General features: G+C 46.2%; 1 protein-coding gene across 1 annotated transcript in view; it reads left to right on the top strand.

The window, feature by feature from the left end:
* Positions 1–2,816: 2,816 nt before the first annotated feature.
* Positions 2,817–26,858, top strand: part of HS6ST2 (heparan sulfate 6-O-sulfotransferase 2) — a 261,877-nt gene continuing 237,835 nt past the window's right edge. The window contains exon 1 of the mRNA XM_043974860.1: positions 2,817–3,441. Coding sequence (XP_043830795.1) covers positions 2,933–3,441 — 509 coding nt within the window. The 5' untranslated portion in view covers positions 2,817–2,932. The remainder of the gene's footprint in view (positions 3,442–26,858) is intronic.

Here is a 26,858-nt window from a genome sequence, read left to right as displayed (position 1 = left end):
GGGGGTGGGGGAAAGAACAATGACTGCGTAAGCAATTCTGACGCTTTCTCCAGGCATCTTTTCCCTCCTTCCCCCCTCCGCCCACTTCCCTTTCCAAGAGTAAACTCTGAATTGGTGCTGAATTGGGGGGAGGGGTTGGTCCTTTCATGGAGGGGGGGGCGCAACTGAGAACAACAGTCCCTATTTCTCTGCTTTAAAGAACCTTATAGAGGTGCAAGGGACCTCGGAGGCCAAATAGTTCAATCCCTTCATTATACAAGAGAAGGAAACTGAGGCCCAGGGAGGTTATGCTAAAGAAAGTGCATTCCTCAGAACAACCTTATAGGTAAGTGAGGCAGGTATTATGGCGCCCAATTTCTCGAAGGGAAAACGGACTCATCAGGTAAGTTCAAGGTCATCCAGCTCCCAAGCAACCGAGTCAGGACTGGAATCCCGGTAGATTGGGTGAAGAGCACTACCCAACACCCGTGGCTCTGCTTTCTCTAGCTGTAGCCCCTCGGTACACCTTAAGCACGTCTCCTGGCATCCTTTTCTTCTAGGATGGCTGGGGTGAGATCAGCAATATCGCCTTCAATATCCTCTCCCACCCCCACCTCCTCTCTCTCTCTCTCTCTCTCTCTCTCTCTCTCTCTCTCTCTCTCTCGCTCGCTCGCTCGCTCGCTCGCTCGCAAGTAGCTGAACTGGGACTGGGAGTTAGGTTTTCTGATTACAGATCTTTCCAGCATACCGCAAAACTGTATCCTAATTAGGGTTGTGTCTAAGCTAATAGATCACCCACATAGCAGCCATTTCTACCCCCAGAATCTCTCTTGCATTTGTCCTCTCCCTCCCTCCCCATTGTCACCACTTCTTTCTCGAAGCCTCTCCTCCCTAATTCTCTGCTATTTTAACAGCCGGCTTAACTGGCCTCCCATCCTCCGGCCTCTCTCGTGTGCAGGTCATTCTCCGCTGCCTGGGTGATCTTGCCAGGACGTCCCTAGGATCGTGCACTCAGAATCTCTCAGCAGCCCCCAACCCTGGCATTCTCTGCCACTCCACCTGCACAGCCTTATGGAATCCTTTTCTTCCTCACACTACGTGCAAACTAAATTGGACTCCTTATCATCCCCTGGTTCACGACTTGCTTACTCCCATCGTCCTCCGTTTCTTGGCCAGACTCCTCCCCCATTGCCACCTGCTCTAAGGAGCCTGCCCGGAGGGCCACCCCCCCCCCCCACAAGTCAGGTGCAGGAGAGCTGCTTTCTCATCCTTTCCTTTGCACTTGTCTTCCTCCTCTATCATAGTTATGTGTGGACTCATTCAATCACTTCTGATAGACTTTAAGCGCCCTGAGGGTAAGCGGAACTGTGCCATGGGCCGTCCACCATTTAGTATACCAAGCCACCATATACTGGTATTGCGTTGTCCTGGCTGCTCTATCTCTCGCTGCTCAATTGAGGAAGAGAAGCTACCTAAGGCAGGTGCGCTATTATTAGCTCCCTCCCTGTCATCTTTGCCCACCTCCAACGCTTACTACCTGTGTGACCTTGGGCAAGTCACCTAACGACGTTCCTGGGCCTCAGTTTCCCCCTCCGTAAAAGGAAGTATTAGGACTAGATGCCCTATGATCCTGTCCTTCTCCTCTTCCTCCCCCCCCCCCCCCGCCAAGGTCTTTGACATCTTAGGTAAGTCCTGAGAGCCCGGGCTCACAATAATCAAGTGGGGAAAGGGAAAAGGGTAAGACTTCTTCCCCCTCGCCCTCCCCCCCCGCCCCTTCTCATAATTGCAAACGCTGGTAGAGACCGAGGAGCTCACCTAGGGCATCCTTTTTATTGAACGGAGGAGGTAATGGAGACCCCCAAGCTGGGCAGGGGACTTGCCCAAGGTCACTGGGAGTGGGAAGGTATCTTGCCTCCCCAGCTAGCGCCCCGGCTCCCCCCTCCCCCGCCCCCGCCCAGGTCCTGGAGCCAACCTGGTTCCAGAAGCTCCGGCTTCAATTTGCCGAACCACTGAACCATCCCTAATACACCCCCTACTGAGAAAGGCAGGTTCCCGAGAGAGTCCGGAGCGAGTCCCTCAGTCCCAACTTGAAGGGGTGGGCTAAAGTAGGGAGCCAAGCATTCTGCTAAGGCAGAAGAGCCCCAAAGCCACAAGACTTGGTTCGGACCCTGGGCAAGGAGCGGAGCAGGGTTTTTTTTTGGGGGGGGGAGTGGGGAAATTGTCCGGTCCTTCCCCAGCTGCCCCCTCCCTCCACGCCCAAGGTGGGGCGGACACCGCCCCGGGAGCTAGGTGCGCGTGGGGGGCGGGTCCGGGGGCGGGGCGGGGAGCCCTGCGGAGGGAGCCGGAGGAGGGGGAGGAGCCCCCGGGGATGCAGGGGGCGGAGCCCGGGAGGAGGCCGAGAGGCGAAGTGCAGGCAGGAGCGAAGTGAGCAGGGGAGGAGCGAGCTCGGGCCGACGTGAGGGGGGCGGGCCGGCGGCGGGAGGGAGGGGGGCGGGCTCGGGCTCTTTTCTAGTGCTTCCCAGTGTTGTGGCGGAGTGAGGGAGAGGAGAGAGGGAGAGGAGAGCGGAGCGGAGGAGAGGAGAACAGAGGAGAACAGAGGAGAGCAGAGGAGAGCAGAGGAGAGAGAGGGAGGGCGAGGGCGAGGAGCAGGACGAGCAGGAGAGCGCGCCGCAGCGCTGAGCCTGCCGGGAAGGAAGGAAGGAAGCGGGTTCCGCCGCGGCACGGGCGGCACGGGCTGCACGGGCGGCAGCGGCTGGGCGAAGGCTGCACCGCGCGCGCCCCGGCGCCCGCTCTGGCCCCGCTCCCTCTCCCGCTCCCGCTCCCGCGCGCTCCCACGTTGCATGGACGCGGCGGTGCCCCGCGCGCCCCGCCACTGAGAGCGCCCCGCACGCAGCCCTCCGCTTGGCAGCCCGGGCGCCAGCCCTCCCGTCCCGCGCCGCCCTCCGGGCGGACCATGGATGACAAATCCAACAAGCTGCTCCTGGCCCTGGTGATGCTGTTCCTCTTCGCCGTGATCGTCCTGCAGTACGTCTGCCCCGGCAGCGAATGCCAGCTCCTCCGCCTGCACGCGTTCGCCTCGTCCCATGCCGACCCGTACCGCGCCGAGGATGAGAGTCCGCCCCGCTTCGTGGCCCGCCTCAATTTCACCGACGCCGAACTCCTGCGGAAGGTCGACTTCAACATCAAGGGGGACGACCTCATCGTCTTCTTGCACATCCAGAAGACGGGGGGCACCACCTTCGGCCGCCATCTGGTGCGCAACATCCAGCTGGAGCAGCCGTGCGAGTGCAAAGCCGGCCAGAAGAAATGCACTTGTCACCGGCCCGGCAAACGCGAGACCTGGCTCTTCTCCCGCTTCTCCACCGGCTGGAGTTGCGGCTTGCACGCCGACTGGACCGAACTCACCAACTGCGTGCCCTCCATCGTGGACAGCAAGAAAGAAGCCAAGCTGCGCCCGAGCAGGTGAGCCAGGCGGGTCCTCACGCGCGGCCGGCCGCCGCCGCTGCCGGGGCCCCGAACTCGCAACTTTTGTCCAGGGGTGGGGGGCGTGGAGGCTCCCAGCGGGACTCCCGGTGCCTTGCCCGGGGCTACGACGAAGGCATTGTCCCTCCCCCCTCCCTCCCTGGTCCTAGCGGTGTCGGGGTGGGGGGCCCTTTGCTTTTCTTGGGGGGCGGGTGGCATCCCCTTTGATCGCGGGAAGCTTGCAAAAACAATTCCCACCGAGAGTGACCGCCAGCCGCCACCGCGGGCAAGTAGATTGCCTCCCTACAGCTGCAGTAATTGTCCGCCGTCTGCGCGCTTCTCCTTCCCTCCCTCCTTCCCTCTCTCCCTCCCGTCCCCCCCCCTTTTCCCTCTGCAGAAACTTGATGGGAAGGGGGTACCCAGTCCAAGGCGAGAAAAGACCATTCAGGGCCCTTGGGAACGGGGCTAGTGGCAGGGAATGGTCCTGGGGGCAGGGGTGGAGCTGGACAGCTGTTTAGGCTGGAGAGGGAGGGGGGACAGGGCTCGGACTGATTGCTATCTAAATACCGTTACTGAAGCCGGACCCCCCCCCCCTCCCCGGACCCCTGCAAGCTCCGGAGAGCATCGCATCGGCGAGCTCTCCGGCTCTCCAGACACAATTTGATTTTTCTCTGCAGGTGTTTCTGGACAGCCCTACAAATAGCTCTCACTTCCCAGATTGCTTCGTTGCAAACTCTAGTTATTTGTAGCAAAGCACTTCTCCTGGTTGGGGGTAAAAGGGGCGGGGGGGGGGTGCTCCAGCCTGTACACGGGAGGGCCCCGGTGGGGCTTCCTCCGAAAGCCCAGAATTACTTCCCTATATTCATGTGCTAAGATAGCCGGGTGTCACCTGCGGGGATCAGCTGGCTGCGTTCCTCCCCTGATTTGCAGAATTCCTCTCTGCCCAGTGGGATCGGGCGATGGTGAGCCACAGAGGCTCTGTGGAGTCTGGCCAAACCATCCCCCGGGAGACACTGAAATGGGGGAGGGGGCTTGCCTGAGGGTGGTAGAGTAAAGTTGGATAGTACTGGAACAAAGGTTTCCCCCTTTATTTTACCATGCCCTTTTACTGCTTGGCAATAAGTGGGGGTGGGAGGGTGTGTGTGTGTGGGGGGGTGGTGGTGGTTCCTCATCTCATCTTGGTAGGATCAGGAGGCTGGGAACGAATTCGATGGGGCCAGTGCTAAGGGCTTTTGAAAAAAAAAAAAAAAGATGCTCCCAGCCACTAATGGCTTCAGTTGTGTAGCCCACATGCCCTGAATTTGGGGACCTCTGCCCTCAGGATCTCCCCACCCTAAGCCAGGAGAGAAGGATCTACGTCTTGCCTGGAGACTGTTGTGTCATTCTTCTCCTCTTCACCCCCCCTCCCCAACCCCAAGCGGATTACTTCTCCATCTTCCATGATGTTATAAGGTCTGGCAGATGGTTCTCTGAACTCCACAGTGAGTGATGGACCTTCTGTCTGATCAGAGCCAAATTTTGCTGTCAGGACTGAGCGGCCAGACTGTTTCTGGAAAGCCGGTGGGAGGTCACCTAGGTAGACTTCTTGGGGACAAGTTTCAGCCTCCCCCAGTCCCCCAGCCCTTAACCCTCCCCATAACATTTTTCCTCTGATGCTCAAGTCACTGAGTGTCTTTAATGTTGTGGTCTCCCCAGCCTAAAATGTGCTGGAGAGGGGTAAGAGGCTTGGTCCGAAGGGTCAGGGAACCAAATGTACAGACCTGGGGCCCGTGTTGGGGTTTTCACCAGATCTTGTTGCCCAGTGGGCTCTCCGAGGATACGGGCTGATAAAGATCCCCACTTACACTGCCGCCTGGCTGACGAGCTAGTGCTCGCCTTCTCTCTATGCTCACTCAGTGCAAGGCAATTTCAAACGAGATCTTCAGGGCAGACATAGCCTTCCCAGCCATTGCCCCCGGGATGGCAGGGGGCCTTGGTCCTTATTATATTGCCCAGCTCCTGAGAAGTTCTACAATGTATTCCTGTTTAAAAAGCCTTCTGAATGGGTGGGCCAGGGGTCTATGTGGTGGGTCCTTGGACACACCATTATTAATGCCCTCCGGATTATTTACTTAATTGACCTCTGAAGAAATCAGACTATGGGAGCCTTTGTTGCGATTAGTCTTAACAGTCAGGACCTTTCAAGTAAGGGTTTTCGTCTATGGGGAGAACAGCTTCTCTCACTCAAATAGAAGCAAAAAATGTGTTTGGAATAGAATGGAATGGAATTTCTCTGTAGTTTTTTCCCCCGTTTTTACAAAGGGTGACACTACTGCCATCTAGTAGGGGGAAGGAGGTTTCTATCATTTTTCCTTTATCAAAGATGACTCTTTTTTGAAAGTCGTGGTTACGGGGTTACATGCTATTTTCAAGAAATGAAAATCTACCAGAAACATTTCTACTTCCAGTCTCAGTCTGTCTGTCTCTCTCTCTCCCTCTCCCTCCCTCCCTCCCTCTCTCTCTCTCTCTCTCTCTCTCTCTCTCTCTCTCTCTCTCCCCCTCTCCCTCTCCCTCTCCCTCTCCCTCTCCCTCTCCCTTTTTCCCTCTCTCCCCCTCCCTCTCTCCCTCTCCCTCTCTCTCCCTCTGTCTCCCCCCTTTCCTCCCCCCTTCACCGCCCTCTCTCTGTCTCCCCCCACCCCAGTCCCTCATTCTGAAAAGATTGTTAACCTGAGAACTCTAGGATCTGGGGTTTCCCACCATTCTGAGGTTGTCTCCTTTTGGGGGAACTAATTCTCTCTGTTTTGACAAGCTAGGTGAGCCCTCTGTGTGTATCTGGGTAGATGTGGAATTCACAAGTAACCAAAGGGTACTCAATTGACAGCCATAACTCATTAAGCTGTGCTCCCCTGACCCTGCCCCCCACCCCCATACAGAGAGATTCATTGATTTAGGACAGTGAGAGAAAAAAAATCTACTGAAATGATTTGAGGACAGTCTCAGAAAGCCAGTGTACATTACACCAGGAGTTAGGACACCTGGGTTCTACTGCCTCTGCCAGTCTAGTCTTCAGACAAGATGTTTTACTTTTCTGGGCCCCAGTTTCTTATCTGTAAAATGGGGTTATTAATATTGCTTTAAATCAGTAGCTCACGTTTCCTTTGAAAGCCTGCAAACCCCCTGAGTGAGGTAAGATGTGCAAGCAAACATTCTTATCCTCATTTTGTAGATAAGGAACCTGACAGAAGAGAAATGTCTTAGCCAAGGCCACCCAGCTAGTAAGTGGCAGAGGCTGAAGGCATGATTTCCGCCTCGTGGTGTGCTGCTAATTTACTCCACCATGTTGCTTCCCCCTTTAAGAGCAGGGCTCCCCCTGGAGAAGAGGTTGTCATGATGGCCCAGGCAGGCCTTCAGGATGGCCTGGGTGGGGGAGCTCTGGGCCAGCTGGGGCCATGGGGTGGGAGCTAAAACTCCTCCGTTCTTGTTCTCCAGATGACAGGGATGTCCTCTGTGCACAGGGCCAGTGCTTTTGTCTCCTTGGGCCTCAGGTTCACAATCAATCAGGGAACATTTATTAAATCTACAGAGAAAGACGTACAAAGACAAAAATGACACTTCCTGACCTCCAGGTCCTTATGTTCCATGGAGGGAGACTGCTTTACATAAAGGAGTAGATAGAGAATCTATACAGGCTAAATACAAGATACTTTGGGGAGAAAGGACAATAGAAGCCTGGAGGATTAGGAAAGGGGGTGCCTCTCTTAATGAGGCCAGCCGGCCTTAGGGAAGCCATGGGAGAATCCTTGGGTGCTTTGGAGCTGCCAAATGGAAAAAAATGGCATCCCATTGCCTGCCACAAAACAAAGAGGGTGTTCGGCTGGCCAGAGCCTCAAGATGTTCATTAAGGGGCTTTTTTTTGTTTCCATTTGAAATGGCCGTTGAAGTATCTGTCACCATGTCATTGGGGGTTAGCAAATGGTCCCGCTCTTCTTAAAGCCACTAATAACATCTTTGAAATTGCATCTAAACACCATTGCCCAGCAGCTGTTGAAACTCCAAGTCCTCTCGGTGTTCAGGGCCACATTCACAGCTGTCTATCTAAGGGCGTTGACTTGGTGTGAAGAATTCAAGAGGGGGGCCTGCGGGGCTGGAACCATCTTCCTTTTCACCATAAGGGAAATTTCTATTGGCAAAGACCTGACACTAAAAGCAAGAAAATGTGTCTCTTTGTAACACTCACAATCCAATTTGTGGGGCCCTCATTCTTTGGTTTGATTTTTTTTTAAACCACCTAACTGAAGGCATCTTTAATTGGCATGGGAAATCGGGTGGAGTATTGTGGGAATCACAGAGAAGGACGAGCCCCAAATTTAGGGGTGGATGATAATAACATTCACAACAGGGGTCCTCAGAGATCATGTCTGATGATTCCGAACACACGGGCTATTGTGAGAGATCTATTTCTCTATTTCCCTGAATAACACAGCATATTCTATAGGCAGCCATGCTTTCTGTGGACTGAATAAGCAATAGATCTCACAATACCCATGTCTACATGTTCCTGCTTTTCAAACCTGTGTAGGTGATGGCTGTGTTTAATAAAATACAAACTCATTTCAAATCATTATTGAATTCTGAGTTGTCTTTTTCGGATGGGGGTTTTCTCATATCAAAAGGAACTAATAACGTTATTATGAGGCAAGGCTTGTGAAATCTTTTTGATTTTAAAAAATCCTCATGTACAAAATGGGTCTAGTGATTTAGCCTGACATCCCTTCCCCATCATTTTATATAGACTGATCAATCACCAAGTACTTAGGTAGCAAATCCTTTGGACCAATACCAGCTACTGTGCTAGGTGCTGGCCTCAGGGACCTGACATTCTGTTGCTGCAGCCTAGCATGTTCACAAGGTAAGCAAATGTAGATGAGAAAACCACCATGGGAGAAATGACTTGCCCAAGGTAGTCAGTAGCAGAGGTACATCTCAAACCTAGACTCTCTGCCTCAAAATCAAATTTTCTTTTCACTACTTCGGGCTACCTTGTTCTCGGTTGTTGTTTTTTTAATTTTTTGAGCTAATTCCATTTGGCAAGAATAAGAAACTTTCTTTCACGTCTCAGATTCATGTGTACAAATCCTGAGCTTAATTCATTCTCATTCTCATTCTCATTCATTCTCTCTCTCTCTCTCTCTCTCTCTCTCTCTCTCTCTCTCTCTCTCTCTCCCTCCCTCCCTCCCTCCCTCCCTCCCTCCCTCCCTCTTTCCCCTCCCTCCCTCTTTCTCCCATTCTCCCCCCTCTCCCCACTCTCTCCCTCCCTCCCTTCCTCCCCTCCTCTCTGCCTCTCCCTTCCCTCCCTCCTTCCCTCCCTCCTTCCCTCTCTTCCTCTCCTTCTCTCTTTCTCTCTCTCTCCCACTCTCCCTCCCTCTCTTTTTCTCCCATTCTCCCTCCCTCTCTTTTTCTCCCATTCTCCCTCTCTCTCCCTTCCTCCCCCTCCCTCCTTCTCTCCCTCCCTCTCTCCCTTCCTTCCTTCCTTCCTTCCTTCCTTCCTTCCTTCCTTCCTTCCTTCCTTCCTTCCTTTCTTTCTTCCTTTCTTCCTTTCTTCCTTTCTTTCTTTCTTTCTTTCTTTCTTTCTTTCTTTCTTTCTTTCTTTCTTTCTTTCTTTCTTTCTTTCTTTCTTTCTTTCTTTCTTTCTTTCTTTCTTTCTCTCTCTCTCTTTCTCTCTCTCTCTTTCTCTCTCTCTCTTTCTCTCTCTCTCTTTCTCTCCCTCTTCCTCCTCCCTCCCTCCCTCCTCTCTTTTTGCAAGAGTAGATTACCTCAAGCAACAAGCTGGGGAAACAATGACTTGGAAAAGCTAGCTTACCCATGTGTATAGTCCCATTTCATCTTGGGTTCCATGATTCTGCCTTTGTTCAGCTGCCGTTAGTGGGAGCTGTGGGAGCTTTCGTCGATTTCCACTGATCTGCTATTTATTAGAAGTAATAGAATTCATCATGGTAGCACCTGAAGGATTTGGTAGGTGCTTAGTATAATTTCAGGTAAGTCAAATAGCTGTAAATGGCCAGATTTCTTCTACCAAGACTGATCTAGGTTCACAAGGTAGCTGGTATGAGGGACACTCTAAAGGAATCCTTCTTAAAAAGTTTGTCTAGAATGAGCCAGGCAGGTTTAAGAAATATTTATTTCATGACCTGTGGCATGATCTTACATATATTACCAAAAATTTAGAGCTGCCAAGGATTATAGAGGTCATCTAGTCCAACTTCCTCATTTTACAGCTGGGGAAACTGAGTCCATCAGCGCTTAAGTGATATGTCTACAATCTCACAGGTAGTAAAAGCATTGGGGCTTGAACCCAGGTCCTCTGCCTCTGAATCTAGCACAATCCCCCACCCCAACTGAACACACTACTTCTTGAATTTAGGCAATTTTGGTGGTCTGAGGCTTATTTTTAAATAATATATTGTCCTCAAGTGAGGGAAATGGATTTTTTTTGTTGCAAATATCTTTTAAGTAAATAATTAAAATATTTTAGATGTGCTCAGCAGTATATTTCAGCCCTCAGCAGACGGTGTGTAAGATTTAGGATTTGTTAGAATGGAAAGAGCACTGGATCTGGAGTTGAGTTCAAATCTTAGCCCTGTCCTTACTGCTGATGTGACTCCATGTCTCTCCAATGAAGGAGTGGGACTAGATGACCCTTAAGGTTCCTTCTTTCTTTCTTTCTTTTTTTTGGTGAGGCAATTGGGATTAAGTGACTTGCCCAGGGTCACACAGCTAGTAATTGTTAAGTGTCTAAGGCCGGATTTGAACTCAGGTATTCCTGAATCCAGGGCTGGTGCTCTATCCACTGCACTACCTAGCTGCCCCTGTTCCTTCTTTCTTTAGAGCTATGGCCTATAATAATTCTATAACCACTATGGCCACGTCAGCTAATTGGCCCCTGGGAATCTGGAACCCTCAGCTAGAAGATCTCAGGTTTGTCCCCCTACAACTGGCTTTTGCCTTTAGGTAAAAGAGAATAGTTTTGAGGTAACTTTGAGAGACCTTATGGATATTCATTATGGTCATAGAGACTTCAAATCTGGCCTCAGATACTTAGTAGCTGCATGACCCTAGGCAAATCACTTCACCCTCTTAGCCTCAGTTTCCTCATCTGTCAAATGAACTGAAGAAGGAAATGGCAAACCACTCCAGTATCCTTGCTAAGAAAACCCCAAATATGGGGCAGCTAGATGGTACAGTGGATAGAGCACCGACCCTGGAGTCAGGACAACCTGAGTTCAAATCCGGCGTCAGACATTTGACACTTACTAGCTGTGTGACCCTGGGCAAGTCACTTAACCCCAATTGCCTCACTAAAAAAAAAAAAGAAAACCCCAAATGGGGTCACAAAGAGTTTGACAACTGAAATGACTCAACCACAAAAGGAGGCCTTAAAGAATATCTTATCCATCTCCCTCATTTGACAGAAGAGGAAACTGAGGCCCAGAGAAAGGAGGGAATTTGCCCATTGGGCAAAGAATGAATTAATCATTTAATAGTTATTTATTAAGGGCTTATGTTACAAAAATGATGCTAAGTGCTAGGCATACAAAGACAAAAAAGCCAAGACAGTCTATGCCTTTAAGGGGCTTACATTCTGATCAATGGCTGTTCCTCATCTGGTCAGCTCTTTTTTTAAGAACTTCTGAAACATTCTAGATTTTATCCAGAATTGGGGAAGTTCTTAACAATAACAATAACCCCGCCAGATTCTAGGTTTATTTCTTTAGGCATCATAGACGATTTCAATTTTTTAAAAATCTTCTTAAGACATCCTTTAGAAGATGCTGATGCTAAGGGGTGATGGTATTGTTATTAGATCGAAGATGTGTGGTTCGTAAAGAGTAATATCTAAGGTCCTTCCAAGTTCTAAATTCCCAAGAGGTGTTATTGGCTAGTGTACTCTCAGGTTGAGACTAGGACTTAGCTTCTGAAACTCTGGGTCTCGACCCCATATGAGGTCATGTAACTGAATGTGGGGGTCGAGAAAAATTTGGCAACAGTAAAAAGTTATGTATATCTATTTTATATACCTTTAAACCCGGGATCATGTAAAAATTTCTCAGTTGAAAAGGGATTGAGAGTGGAAAAAATTTAAGAAGCCCTGGACTAGGAGAGCACAGACATTAGATTTTTCTATCCAGGTATTAGGATGTCCCTTCTCTGATTATATACATGTATAATGTGCCTATCATCCATATATAATATATGTATATATATATGCACACAAATATGTTGGTATATATATATATATGGATTAGATTATAGATATTGGTAATATACATATGTATGTATGTATATGTATGTTCCTTCTCAAAAGAAGATCATCACCTGTTTGTGACTTAGTAGTTAAGTTCTAAGGTTAGGGTTGCCTGAGGTACTTGGAGGCTAAATCATTTACCTGGGTAGGATCATATTTCTAGTCAGTTGATCAGTCAATAAACATTTATTAATTACCTCCTAGGCACTGTGCTAGGTGTTGAGGGTAAAAAGACAAAAGGGGACCAGTCCTTGTAAGTGTCAGAGGCAGGATTTCATTGGTGGTCTTCCTCATTCCAAGGACAAGAATCTCTCTGCCATGACATGCTGCCTTTCTAAACCATGATCCTATTAGAATTGAAGTTACATGAAGACAGGGATCATTTCCCTTTTGTCTTTGGGTCTCCAGGACTTGACACATAGTAAATGCTCAATAAATCCTTGATTGAATAGATTTATGTATAAAAATACGCAGTAGCAGAATTAATATGGGTTTGACAAGTAAGAGGCAAAGGTTGAGCGATTGTGAGGAAGTCACTTGATCCCAGTGAACCTCAGTTTCCTTTGTAAAATGAGGAGTTGGAGTACATGATTTCTCTCTAAGGTCCCTTCCACTTCTAAATTTGAGAAATGCCTATGATAGAGAGTTTAACAAATATTGTGTACAGCTTTGAGAAATTCCTAAGGCTCAAGGGTAATCTTTCTTTCTTTGGTCTTTGGCCTTTGGCCAGAGCTTCCTTGACCTAGAGTTGCATCGCCTAAATGAGTTTACATTGTTTTAACCAAAAATGATTTCAGTCCACCAGCAGAAGATCTTCTTTCCTTCACATTCTGGTTAACTGAGGTGTTGCTATATTTCAAATGATTCAGGATCGGCCTCCCAATTGACTTGCCATTGAAACAACATGGGTGTATACGAGGGATTTTACAGGTTAAAAAAATGAACCCTGATACTTCCTGGTAAACAAAATGAGATTATTTCATCGCTGATGTTAATTTTAAAAAATAAATTAGTTGTCTTTTTCTCCCCATCCTCTAAATCATCATGGCTAATAAAGATGCTTAATGGTAAATGGCTCTTGTATTATCATTGTAAGCTGAGAGAAATGTTTATGTCTGGATGCTAGTAAAATATTTATTGGCCAAGTCGCTCCTGTAGTGGGTACGAGGTATTGAGTGAAGTTCACGAATTATTCAGAGCTCCTTATTTCATCTCATTTGTTGTTTCTGCTACTTCCACACCCCCCCCCCCCCAGAAGGTTGCTGAATGAAGGCTTGGCCACATTTCAACTTGGCCTTTTCTAAGACATTCTACATAGTCAAGTATAAGCACCAATGCAGATTCAGCCCATGAGATTCATATTTATAGCTCTGCAATCCTTTTGAACTGGTTACCCTGGGAGAGATGTGGAAAGATCCAGGGAACTATGAGGGTTGAGGGAGATGGTGATAGATATTCTTTTGCTGATGAAATATTGGAAGGTCGTAAGTCGTAACTCAGGTGTCAGTGCTGAGGTATATTAACTGAGATTAGTTTGTACCTCGCTTATTTAATCTGAGCTGGTGCGAAACCCATTCTCCATTGACGCATATGTCTGCAAAAAGGACTTAGTCGATTTGATTGCTTTTGGAATTTCACTAGCGGAGATGCCATGGTGAGCCTAAGTGAATTGGCCTGTTTCTTGTGTTGTGTTCAGTGTCTAATGAATCACTTCCATAGACTTTTCTGGAGGAATGGGTTGCGATTGAAATATGCGACACATTGATTTACATCAAATGAATTAGGCCTGTGTTTGCAATCCCTTGTATTAATTGCCTTTCCCCGCCAATTGTAATAGACAGTGCTTCAGTACAGTATCAGCTCCGATTCACTCGTGCAGGTCATTGTGACTTGACCAGAAAAGGGAATGGTACTGTACTGCAAGAGATTGAACAACAAAAATCCTTGGGGTTTAGAAATCACTAATTTGGCCCATCTGTAAATGAAGGCATTCATAGAATCAAAGATGTAGAATTGGAAGGAACCTTAAAGACTATCAAGCCTACTCCCCTTCTCATTTTTTTGTGGGCAATGGGGGTTAAGTGACTTGCCCAGGGTCACACAGCTAGTAAGTGTCAAGTGTCTGAGGCCAACCCCCTTCTCATTTTACAGAGGAGTAAACTGAGGCCCAGAGAAGGAAAGTGAGCAGCCTACTTTGCTACATAGGTAGCAAGAGGCAAAGGCAAGTTTCCCTGACTCCAAATCCAAGTCTTTCCATCAAATCAACAAGTTATTTGTTCATTTATTTTGCTTCCTAAAGAATGCTTGGACTATATGAAAATGGATTGTCAGAGCTGTGAGGGCCCTTAGAAATCATTCATTCAGTGTTGGGGGCAGCTAGGTGGTGCAGTGGATAAAGCACCAGCCCTGTGTAATGATTGGAATGACGCCACCTGCTGGAGACTTACTGTAGAAGAGTTCCACCCATGAAGCGAAGGTCTTTGAGGGCAAGACCAGGAGTCTCTTCTTTGGCGTCAGGAAGTGAAGCGGGCGAGTGGGAGGAGGAAGGAAGAGACTGGCGCTCGGTCTCGGGCTCTTTCCTTTGGACTCTGGTGGAGAGCGGAGCTAGAAATGTGCTCTCGCTTTAATAGATAGGAATCTAGGCCTTTTTCTCTCTCTTAACCAAATTCTTATTCTCCTTAATAAATGCTTAAAAGTCTAACTCTTGCTAAAGCTTATAATTTATTGGCGACCACTCATTAGATATTTTAGACAGTTTAGCTAGAATTTTAGCCCTTAACACCTGGATTCAGGAGGACCTGAGTTCAAATCCAGCCTCAGACACTTGACACTAGCTGTGTGACCCTGGGCAAGTCACTTAACCTTCACTGCCCCACCAAAAAAAAAAGTAAAGCAAAACAGGATAAGCAGAACAGTAATGCTGATCACAGAATTGGGACCTCAGAAGCCATGCTAGTACAACCCATCCATGAACAATGTCTTTTCTTGAAGGCCTCTTGTCATGGTAAAAACCAATATCTCCCAAGCTAACCTATTCTACTTTCTGTAGCTTTCCTCATTAGGAAGGTTTTCCTTACACCAAGCCTAAATCCGACTCTCTGCTAGTTCTACCCAAATGGCTCCCTGGACTGCCCTCTGAGGCCAAACAGAACATGTTGTCAAATATTTGAAGACAGACATTACATTATACCTCTAAGTCTAAACATTTCATTATACCTCTCTAAGTCTAAACATCAGTTTTGTAAATTGATTCTATATTGTATAACATTGAAGCCCTTTCGGGGGCAGCTAGGTGGCACAGTGGATAAATCACAGGCCCTGGATTCAGGAGGATCTGAGTTCAAGCTTGGCCTCATACACTTGATACTGGCTGTGTGACCCTGGGAAAGTCACTTGGCCCTCATTGCCTCCGCAAAAATAAATAAATAAATTATAAAAAACAAACAAACAAAAAACATTGAAGCCCTTCTTTATCCTAGTCACCCACCTCTGATTGCTTTCTAACTTGTGTTCTCCTAAAGTGTGGCACCCAGAACAAACTCGGTATCCAAGATGTGGTATGCCCATGCCAGTGGGACTCTCCATCCTGGTCCTGGACTCTGTACCTCTCTTTTATTTATTTATTTATTTAATTTTTTTTGGTGGGGTGATGAGGGTTAAGTGACTTGCCCAGGGTCACACAGCTAGTAAGTGTCAAGTGTCTGAGGCCGGATTTGAACTCAGGATCTCCTGAATCCAGGGCCAGTGCTTTATCCACTGCAGTGCCACCTAGCTGCCCCCACTCTGTACGTCCCTTAATAGTGCCTTGGATGGCATTAGATTTGTCTATATAATATTATTTGATCTCTTCATCAACCTAAGAGGTTGGTGATTCCAGAGGTTGGCAAAGCCCATTTTACAGATGAGAAAACTGATTCCAAGAGAGGGGGGATGATGTACTTGAAGTTAGACAACTGATGAATAGAACTTACATGTGAAAACAGGTTTCCTCACTCCATATCTAGCGCTTTGTATGCTATACCATGCTGTCTTGATGAGACCTGGGGTCCCTTTCAAATGGACTCACCAAGAAGAGAAAAAAGCCCTCCCAAAACATGTGTTCTGTTTCCCAAAAGGGAGCTGTCTGAAATGGTTTGGGCTTCTTTGAGATGTGGTGGGTTTCTCTTCCTTGGAGGTTGTTAAGCAGAGGCTGCAGTAGTGACCATTTGTTTGAAGGTATGGCTCAATCAGTCAATAAACATTTACTAAGCACCTGCTTTGTGCCAGGCAGTATACTAAGTGCTGGGGATACAAACACAAATTTAATGAAGACAAGATAGGAAAGTATGCTGAGAACAAGGGACATGGAGGTACTTGGCTTGGGGGGAATGATGGAGAGTTTTGAAAAAGTCCAATAGCAGCAAAGCTAGTGGTAAATGAGGAGAAAAACTGCTGAACTCCCTGTTTAAATAGAGGTCCTAAAGCCCATGGCCCCTGCCCTTCAGTCAAAGAGTTGAATCAGAGAGGGCAGCGGGTACTGATGAGATGTGAAGACCAGGCAGATTGAATCTGCCAGCATAATAAGATTTCCCAATGATGACTGGTAGGGAGGATTTATGGAGAGGTCCAAAGAAGTCCCAAAGCGATATGGCTTATGGGAAATGGGGAGAGAAACTGTACCAAGCCCCCTCTTTTTTTGTGAGGCAATTGGGGTTAAGTGACTTGCCCAGGGTCACACAGCTAGTAAGTGTCAAGTGTCTGAGGCCGGATTTGAACTCAGGTCCTCCTGAATCCAGGGCCAGTGCTTTATCCACTGTGCTACCTAGCTGCCCCAAGCCCCCTCTTTAAATAGAGACTCCAGAGCCCTTGGTCCTGCCCTCTAGTCAAATACTGTTGGTTGCACTAGAGATGGTCATTGAGATCCCGTCCACCTGAAATTCCTTGATCCTCTGCAATATCCGATAACCATAGCATATTCCCTTGATAGCTACTATTCCATCAGCATTGATTCAGGAAAATTTTTTTGAAGCATCAATTAAAAAAAGGTGCACAAATGAATACCCTCTGGGTCTGGCTAACACTGTTAGGGCAGATTTCAAAAAGATTAGTCAGAGGGCAGGGTAGACTGACAGGTATATCTTCCTTCTTGGACCTTTGAGAGCACTCTATTTCTCATTTCTTCATTGCATTCTATTCGCCTACATCAAGTGGGATGAGAATGGAGATAGGGACCATTTTATCCAATCCAACAAACCTTTATTAAGGAACATCCGGAGGCTCTCACCATGCTTTCCACTGAGACCTGGCCCTAGATATGTACCATGACAGTGGTTGATACCTCTAGCAAGTATAGAATCTTTGCATATTATGCCTATGTGATACTAGTGATGAGAAGGGTCATTGAACGAGGTTATTTCTTCATATCTTTCAACTACCAAAATGAACTGGGGTAAAAGATGTCATCTGAGAACTATATGATGAAAATATAAGATGGGCCCATTGTACTCCATTGGCATCCCTCATGATGTCAGGAGAAAGCAGGAAGTTTCCTAGTATGTTGGGTGGATTTCCTATGGTGAATTTAAGTTAGTGTATGGACTAGCATTGTGCAAGGTTGGCCAGCAGACATGGGTGGATTATAATCTGCATTGTTGGAGGGAATATCCATATTAGTGAGGTAACTGGTTCATTCCCGTTAACTCCAATTCACTGCAAAGCATGACATCACCTCCTCTATGTCAGGGTCCTTGTTGAGAACAAAGTATAAACAACAACAACAACTAGTATGTACTAGGTACTGTGCTAAGAGCTGGCCCTTTTTAGGGCTACAGTGGCAAAAAACAAAAACCAAACCAAACAAACAAAAAAACCCACAATCCCTGTCCTCAAGGAACTTACTTTCTGGGCTGAGAGATGATATTAATGCATGAACAGAAATGTATATGCATGAAAATTTGAGAAGGCTGAGAGTTCTAATCACTAGGAGAATTAAAAAAGCCTTTCCCTAGGAGATAGAAGTGAAACTCAGACTTCCTGGGGAATGTAAATTTCCTGAGGACAAGGATTGGTTTTGGTTTTGCATCCCTAATCCTTTTTTTGCTTTGTGGCTAGCTCTTAGCAGGTACTTAATAAATGATTATTGAACTGAAGGAACCCAGAGATTCTAAGAGGTGGAGGAAGGTGATGAGGGAGTCCATTTTAAGCTCTGGAGACTACCTGTACAAAGACTTGGAAGTAGGAGATGGAAGGTAGAGTTTGGAAACCATGAGCAAGTCAATTCAATAGGAATATAGAATGTGTGAAGCAATGAACCTAGAAAGCTGGAGCCACATTGTTAAGGGCCCTAAATACCAAGCAGAGTAGAGGGTTTTTATTTCTTTTTAATTAAAAAAAATTAAATTCTGGACACAGTAGGGAGCCACTGAAGCTTCTTGACCAGGGAAGTGACATGATCAGACTTATTTATACTTGAGAAATATTATTTTGGAAACTGTGTGGAACATAGATTGGAGCCTAGAAACAGGGAGACCAATTAGGAAGGAAGCCATAATTCAGGTGAGAGGGAATGAGGGACTGAACTAGGTATGGTGGCGGCTTTATTAGTGACACATAGAATGAATGAATTTTTTTTGGTGGGGCAGGGCAATGAGGGTTAAGTGACTTGCCCAGGGTCACACAGCTAGTAAGTGTCAAGTGTCTGAGGCTGGATTTGAACTCAGGTCCTCCTGAATCCAGGGCTGGTGCTTTATCCACTGCAGTGCCACCTAGCTGCCCCCATAGAATGAATTCTTGAGATGTTTTGTTGGGGTAGAATCAACAAGATTCTCATTTATTTTTTTCATCTCCATTGCTGCCAAAGCCTAGGACCTAGTACCCATTGTGTTGTAGAAATTGTCCCAGCAAGAGAGTCAGTAAGACCCAGATGTGACATTTACTAGTTGTGGGACTTTAGGGGAGCCATCCCACTTTTCTAAGCCCTCCCTGCCCTCCCCTGAAAAGCAGGGTCAGTAATCCTTGTATCCTCTCCCCTATATCCTTTTGTAGTGAAAGTGTTTTGTAAACCATAAAGTACTATAGAAATGGGCATGGTAGTTAATAATAATTAGATTTTTTGGGGGTTTTTTTAGTGAGGAAATTGGGGTTAAGTGACTTGCCCAGGGTCACACAGCTAGAAAGTGTTAAGTGTCTGAGGCCGGATTTGAACTCAGGTACTCCTGACTCCAGGGCCGGTGCTCTATCCACTGCGGCACCTAGCTGCCCCAATAATAATTAGTTTTGAATGTGGACTTTCTCCATGGCTCCTGGACCTATTCTATCTTAATTCTGTCTCAGAACAGGTAGGTCTTCAGGATTTTGGTAAATATGGGTGGTAGCTAGCAAGAGTCATCTGGAGTTAGATTAGATGCAGAATTCTTAGTATTGGGTGGGATTGGTCTGCTGAATCTAGTTCAGTGTGTTGAGAGAGAGAGAGAGAGAGAGAGAGAGAGAGAGAGAGAGTGAGTCAGTCATGGGGTGTCCCTGAGCCATTGATGAGGTATCGCAGTGCAGCAGCATGTTGGGCTGGGTGATATACAGCCGGCTAGTGCTGAATAATTAACTCCATAAAGCCTTTTAAAATGGATATGTCGGAATGATTTTACTCCCTGAACACGAGGCAGAATTAATGAAAGATAATTAGTCTGACTAATAGGAGAATATGAAGCTGGAGCAACATTTTCTTTTTGCATCCTTGAAGAAAACGGGATGGGCATGCTCGACCTCTCTGGGATGGTCTGTGCTCAGCCCCCACCATTATGGACTTGGCCTTCTCTGGGTTCAGGATCTTGCTGGATTGACTTCTCCCACCCACTAGCACAGACCATAGCTGTGCCTCAGTTTCTCATCCTGTTTGATTCTTGTCTTTAGCCTTCCATGAAGCCTCCATTGAAGGTTCACCCAAAATTTGGGGGGCTTTCCTCTTCTTCTTTTCTTTTAACAATTATGATTTAAGAGAAAAAAGTATATTTTTTCAGTAGTGCTTATGTGACCAATCAATTAAACATTTATTAATTGCCTATTATGTGCCATGTAGTGTGCTAGGTTCCGGGGATACTTATATAAATAATGATGCAAAGAGTTTACAGTCATGACAGGCCAGTATTTGCTTGACAGGGGGAAGAGCACTATATTTAGAGTTAGGGGACCTGAGTTTGCCTCTCACTTCTACTGCTTATTAGTTATGTGACTTTAGGGAAGTCACTTCTCCTTTCTGAGCCTCAGTGTAATATGAGGGGGTTGGATGGCTTCTGGAGTCCTTGGCAAATCTAAATCTTCGATCTTAGAACTTTTAATGGTTGCTTTAGAAAGAGAGCCTTCTAATTAAAAATATTTTGATAAATTTCATGCTTTCTCAGGAAGGGGGAGGGAAGAGAGGGAAGGAGAGAATTTAGAACTAAAATTAAAAAAAATTAATATAAAAATTGTTTTTATATGTAATTGGAAAAAGTAAAAAAAGAACGAGAGCCTTCTCTTCCCTTGAGAGCCATGTTGGAAATGCAGTGCTGATCAACCATCACCTTTGTGAGAGTGGGTCCAAGATTTCTGATTGTAGTACTAGCCCCTCTCCTGGACCACAGGATCGCTTTATAGGCAACCTCATTTGGATGTCCCATCTATCTCCTCCCTAAAAATCAACATGGGTGAAACTAGACTCCTGATCTTCCCTCTTAAATAAGCTTCTTCCCTGGGCTTCCCTATTTCTGTCAATGGCACCATTGTTTTCCTAGCTGTTCAGGCTCAAGACTTTGGCCCCATTTGTGATAAAAGCAACCCTTCTCTTATTGTAAGTAGGAGTTCTCCACACATGTGAAGTATGAGAACTTTGTGAAATCTTGACTTGCAGGTCAGGCCTTTTGATGTCCCCTTCACTGGGATAATTGAGTCATCACCCATGATCATGGTGGCCTGGGCTAATAGATGATAATTCCTTGGATCCAGCATGCCCATTAGTTTACATTTTCAACTGATCCTAAGAGCTTGAACCAGAAAGGAAAGTTCCTGAGCACTTAACTGGACCAGACTAGGAAGGTTTATAACAGATGGAGCAACCAGCAAGAACAAGATATATTGAACCTTGCTGATGCTAGCTAGCATTAAGCTGATTTTCAACAAAGTAAGACTCATTTATAGCTAAAGATATTGAGAAGGGTCAGGAGTGAAAAGAACACTTTCCACATTAGACAGTTAGTGCAGCTAGGTGGCGTAGTGGACAGAGTGCTGGATTTGGATTTAGGAAGACCCGAATTAGAATCTTGTCCCAGATACTTACTAGCTTTGTGACCCTAGGCAGAGCACTTAACATCTCCTGGCCTCAATTCCCTCATCTGTAAAGTGGCCATAATGTCTCTCACCTCAAAGGATTGTTCTGAGGGGGGCAGCTAGGTGGTGCGGTGGATAGAGCACCAGCCCTGGATTCAGGAGGACCTGAGTTCAAATCTGACCTCAGAAACTTGATATGTTCTAGCTATGTGATCCTAGGCAAGTCACTTAACCCTCATTGCCTTGCAAAAAAAAAGATTGTTCTGAGGATCAAATGAGATGTGCGTAAAGTGCTTTGCAAACCTTAAAGCACTATATACATATTAGTTGTTAGAACTATACAGGTTAAACTACAAAAGATCTCTGCCTTTGTAATATTAATTCTGTTCTTTCATACATTAGTTTTTTTTACTACTTTAATAAAGTTCATGAACTCCAGGGAGTGAGGGGGTGGAGAGTTAATGATGTAAATCAAATGTAAGCTCCTTGAGGCCAGGGACTGTTTCATTTCTGTCTTTGCATGGTGCCTGACACATAGTAGGTGCTTAATACAGCTTGATAAATCAAGTTAAATGGAAACACTGCAATTCTTAGCACCTTTTGTGTCCCCCCCCCGCCCCGTTCACCATCAACTACTGACTCTGTGGAAGGGGGTCTCGTAGGACTGAGAGGTATTTTGCAGTTGGGCTGTTTTAAGGGTTGCCAGTGCTCAAGAATTCATCACCTGGTGGCCAGCCTCCTTGAGATGAATCCTTAGTGAGGCTGGTACCGAGACAGCAGCTTCAGTCTGCCCAGGATAGTATCTGGGATCATTTCAACTCGACAGAAACTGCCTATGGTATGTGGTCCTGTGTCATGGAAAACCTTCAGGTGCCAGATAAATGGGAGGCGCAAGAAATGGTAAAATTCTTTTATTGTACCGTGTTATCTTTCAGCACCATTTCTATTTAGAGACTTTAGCCATATATTATATTTGCATATGCAGTTTCATATAAATGTTTATGGCTATGTGAAGATATATGCATAGAAAAGAAGTAGGTAAATGATGTGTGTTTGGGTCCTGGCCAACTAGGGGAAAAATACCCAAATCCTTTCTTTAAAAAAAAATCCAATTGTCCCTATGCTCTTGGTTTAGACCCATAGTTTTCATGCTAGGGAGGGTCCTTAGAGATCATCCATGTTACAATAGGGAAAACGGAGGTCCACAGAGAGGAAAGGATGTACCCAAGTTCACATAGTTAGAACCAGACCTTCTGATTCTCAGTCCAGTCTCCTTTCAACTCAGTCCTCCCTTTTTTTTTTTTTTTTTTGCTCCTAAGGACAGACACCCTTTGCAGTATTGGTATTTGCATATATGCAGCTTTCACTGAAATGTCTCTTTATTCCAGAAGGCCTTGAAAGATCACAAGTGGGGGTGCTTAGAGACCTGGATGTCAGAGGATCCATTAGAATGGGCCTCAAATCACACTTCTTGGTTTCCAGCAGTTCACCCTGCTCAGGAAGGGGTATGCTTTTGATGTGAGAGAGCAAAATGTATTCAGCTCAGATAAGACTGTTTAATGCAGCAAGATTAGCTCAGTTCATTTCAATGTGTAGTAGAAACCTTCCTTAAGCCCTTTGTAGGAAAGTGGGTCATAATTTTCCAGAGTCCAGTGGAATGCTAGGTTAAAGGCTGGCCTGGCAGAGGATCATTCCATTCAACCAGCATTTATGAACTGCTTAATGTATGCAGAGCATGGGGGGAAGAGACAAAGATTAAAGAGAACTGGAAAGGACTGAGCCCCCACCCTCACCCCCACCCCCTATCTTACCAAGAAGGAAACTGAAGTGTAGCCAGGGGGAGTAACATACCCCAAATCACCCAGCAAGTTAGTGGCGTACATGCTCAAAGATTCTGTGTCCCCTAAAGGAAGCCCTGACAGGGCAAACTCTCCCTTTCTCATTCCATTGGATTGATGTGAGTGACATTGCCATACTCACTCCTGATGGTGAATGAATACACGTTTAGTAAGCGCCTACTATGTGCTTAGTGCTGGCTAGGCTCCTTGTACTCCTAGAGTTTATAATCTACTAAAGGGGGAAAAGAAGACAATAAAAGAGCCAGAGGTTCTGAAGATCTTAAAGGTTTACAAAGTACCTAAGTCAGAACTTCCCTATGAAGCAAAAAGGTTATGAGACATAGACTGTTAAGTATAATAACAAAGAGAATGTGTCTCCAAGAGTTAAAAAGTGTTTGTTCTCTCTTCAAACCATGATAACTGAAATGTGACAGGCAGTGTATTGTAGTAGTAGAGGGGGAGCTAGCCTTGGAGTCAGGAAAGCCCTGGATTCAAGTCCCACTCCTGACCCATCCTGGCTGTGTGGCCCTGGGCAAGTCACTACAACTCCCAGTACTGCAGACAGCTCTCTAAGACTAACTTAGAGAAAGCTTGATCATCTTTGTTGGGGGGAGGTAGTTTCCTCACCAGGAATTCCCTACCCCAATGAAATCACAAGTCCTGACAAAGAGAAAACGAGTCCTGGCAACATGGAAACCCAAGGTCATAGCATTGAGAACTGGAAGAGACCTTCGAGATCATCCATTATAGGATAACCACGTTCCACTTATCCACAGTCTGGCTGGGAAAGTTCATTTAAATACTAATGGTCTGGTTGTTGCTTTGCCTAGGACCACATGCCATGGATTCTGTATTGGTGTGCTAGTAGTAAAGCAGAGAAGCATCATGGGTGCAGCATGGCTCTTCACTAGGAGCCACACGGTATCTTGAGGGAGAGCTGGAAGTGGATGCAGATGAAGGCTGGGAGGCAGAGAGTGGCCTGGCCCTCACAAGTCCAGGGCATTACTCAGTATTCCTCTGTTCAAATCTTATAAGTATCTTTTTGCTTTGTGATCCTTTTGGCTCTCTCCATGTCATTTGCTCAGCCCTTGGTGCGTCCACATGGGAAAGGGAGCCTTGGAATAAGGGCCAACTGGATTGCATGTATGTACATCTGACTGGGAGTGTCTCCTTCTGTGGGGTGGGAGTGGCAATCATGCCATTGGTCCAGTTTTTGAGCATTATGGAGGCAGAAAGAACCTTAGGTTAAACCTACTCCAACTCTTACCTTTTATAATTGGGAAAATTAAAGTCCCCAAGGCCAAGAGATCCTTTAGTAGTAGAGACATAAAACTTAAAAGTTAGAAAGAGACCAGCTATATCTAGTCTGATAATTTTCCCATTTTACAAAGTCTGAACGCTACCACCACCATCACATCTTCCTTCCGACTCTGATGGAGATAGCCTAGGATTTGGAGCCCAAGAGGTATTTTTTTTTGGGGGGGGCAGGGCAATGAGGATTAAGTGACTTGCCCAGGGTCACACAGCTAGTAAGTGTAAAGTATATGAGGCTGGATTTGAACTCAGGTCCTCCTGAATCCAGGGCTGGTGCTTTATCCACTGCTCCACCTAGCTGCCCCCTGGAACCCAAGAGTCTTGCCATCCAAACCACCAGACCTGCTTCCAGCCCATCCCTTACAGCTCTCCTTAAGGAAAGAAATCATTGTGGAGATGTGGCCCGTATTCCTCTTACCTACCAGTGACAACGGCCAACCAACTCACCAATGGTCAGGGAGGCACAGGTACCCTATTAGTGGCAGCACCTGACAGACCACTGGTACTGCTTCTAGCCTGGCCCTCTCATTTATAGTCTAGGGAAGCAACTTCTTTGGAACAGGGGCCAGCCATCCTCACCAAATCCTAACCAATTGCAACATGCTGGGTAGGCAAGCCAGAATAACTGAAGCTGCCAGGTTTCTTGAGGGAGAGACAGGAGGTAGCATGTGCCAGGCAAGTTAGACCATCACTTCCTCAACCTCAGGACCTTGAGCCCAAGAACCTTGGGAGTAACATTACTTTCAGTCCAGTGCCCTCGGCTGCTCCTGCAGGGACTACTGAGAACACAGAAAAGAAAGTTTTTGAGACCAAAGTCTTTGGCCCTGTGAAATGGTTCGGCATCAAAAACTGATAGCATTTTGTCAGTGGAAGTGACATCAAAGAAGAGGCATTAGCTTTGCTACTATACCCTAAGGACCATGGGAGTTTTCCATCTGACTTACAGCATTTGTGTTGTCTCCCCCATCAGTGTGAGCTCCTTGGGAGCAGTCTGACTTTGCTATTTGTATCCCCAGGGTTTAGCACAGTGCCTTAAACAGACTAAGCACTTAGTAAGTCATTTATTGTGATTTGCCTAAAGCCACACAGCAAGTTGATGGTAGAACCATGGTCATATAGAATCATGGGATCAGAGATTTGATCAAATCCAAATTCTTTTTACATATGAGGAAATGAGACCCAGAGAGGTTACATGACTTGCCCATGAGGATCCCAGGTAGGACTTGCATCCAGGTTTTTCTGGTGTGAAGACCAATGCTCCATCTGCCATGCCACCTAGCTGCCTGCTTACTTGTGTGACATTAGGCAAAGTCCTTATCCTCTCTGGGTCCTTGTTAGATGTATTCTTTTCTTGGCTAAGAGCCTGTCCTTCCTGTATTTTAAGCTGTGTGCCTGAAATTCAAAACCCATTCTCAAGACATCTTCTTAGTCATCGGTTGGTCACTTGTGCACCTATTAGGCTCTTGGTAAATGCTTGTTGATTGATTTTCCAATCTGCTGTTCTTTTCCTACTCCCTTGACTTTAAGTAACATTGATGAAGAGGCTACCTGTTCCCTTAACATCTTCAATTTCTTACTCAAGATACCATAATCTGGAGAAAGGTTTCCTTTGTTTCTTCTGGAACCATCTTTTCTGCCCATGTGAATCCTACCTCTTTAATTTTTTTAAAATTTTGTTGAGGCAATTGGGGTTAAGTGACTTGCCCAGGGTCACACAGCTAGTAAGTGTAAAGTGTCTGAGGTCGGATTTGAACTCAGGTCCTCACTGTGCAACCTAGCTGCCCCCAACTTGACACTTACTGGCTGTGTGACCCTGGGCAAGTCACTTAACCCCAATTTCCGCTCTCTCTCTCTCTCTCTCTCTCTCTCTCTCTCTCTCTCTCTCTCTCTCTCTCTCTCACACACACACACACACACAGAGAAAAAGAAATGCTTCATTTCCCCTAATAACCTAGAGATCAGACAGGATCTCCTTTTCCTGTCTCTTCCTGGAGGAAGAACAACCTATATTTTGTAGTTACTCATCTGTGGAAGAAATATAAACATGGCACACTCAGCGAAGGTTACTTCAATTCCTTGTGTTCATCATACTGGAAATACGATGCTCCGTCCTTGTTGATTTCAGTAGTGATACTCCAGGAGGATGCCATGGGAGGGTTTGATTCAGAACAATGATAACAGTTGCTCACATTTACATAACATGTTTAGATTTTCCAAACACCTTCCTCACAAGTATCCTGTGAATTACACTGCTTCTACATTGGGGAAGTACGGAGTCCCATGAGGTAATCAGTTTCTATGAACATTCCTATTCAAGGTTAGTACTTCATGTTGGTTCTTCAAGGGGCTTAGACAATAACTTTGGAGTTTACTAGCATAGTTGTGGGTTAGGACACCTAGGCTAATGGAATTTTCCAGTTGCCAAGGGGGAAAATAGTCCGTTTATGCATTTGAAGGTATTGCTCAGGCCAGTCAGCTCTAGGTATATTATAAGAATATTCTAGAGGTTGTAGTTAGTAGCTTCATTATGCATATGTAAATGATGATGGTGATGATGATGGCTTACATTTATGTAGCGCTTACTGTATGCCAAGCACTGTGCTCAGTTCTTTATAATTAGTATCTCATTTGATCCTAATGACAATCCTGGGAGGTAGGTCCTATGATTATCCCCATTTTATACCTGAGGCAGACAAAGTTCAAGTGAT

This window comes from Dromiciops gliroides, chromosome X, assembly GCF_019393635.1.
Source record: "Dromiciops gliroides isolate mDroGli1 chromosome X, mDroGli1.pri, whole genome shotgun sequence".
Lineage (NCBI taxonomy): Eukaryota > Metazoa > Chordata > Mammalia > Microbiotheria > Microbiotheriidae > Dromiciops > Dromiciops gliroides.
This window is presented reverse-complemented; position numbering and strand designations above follow the sequence as displayed.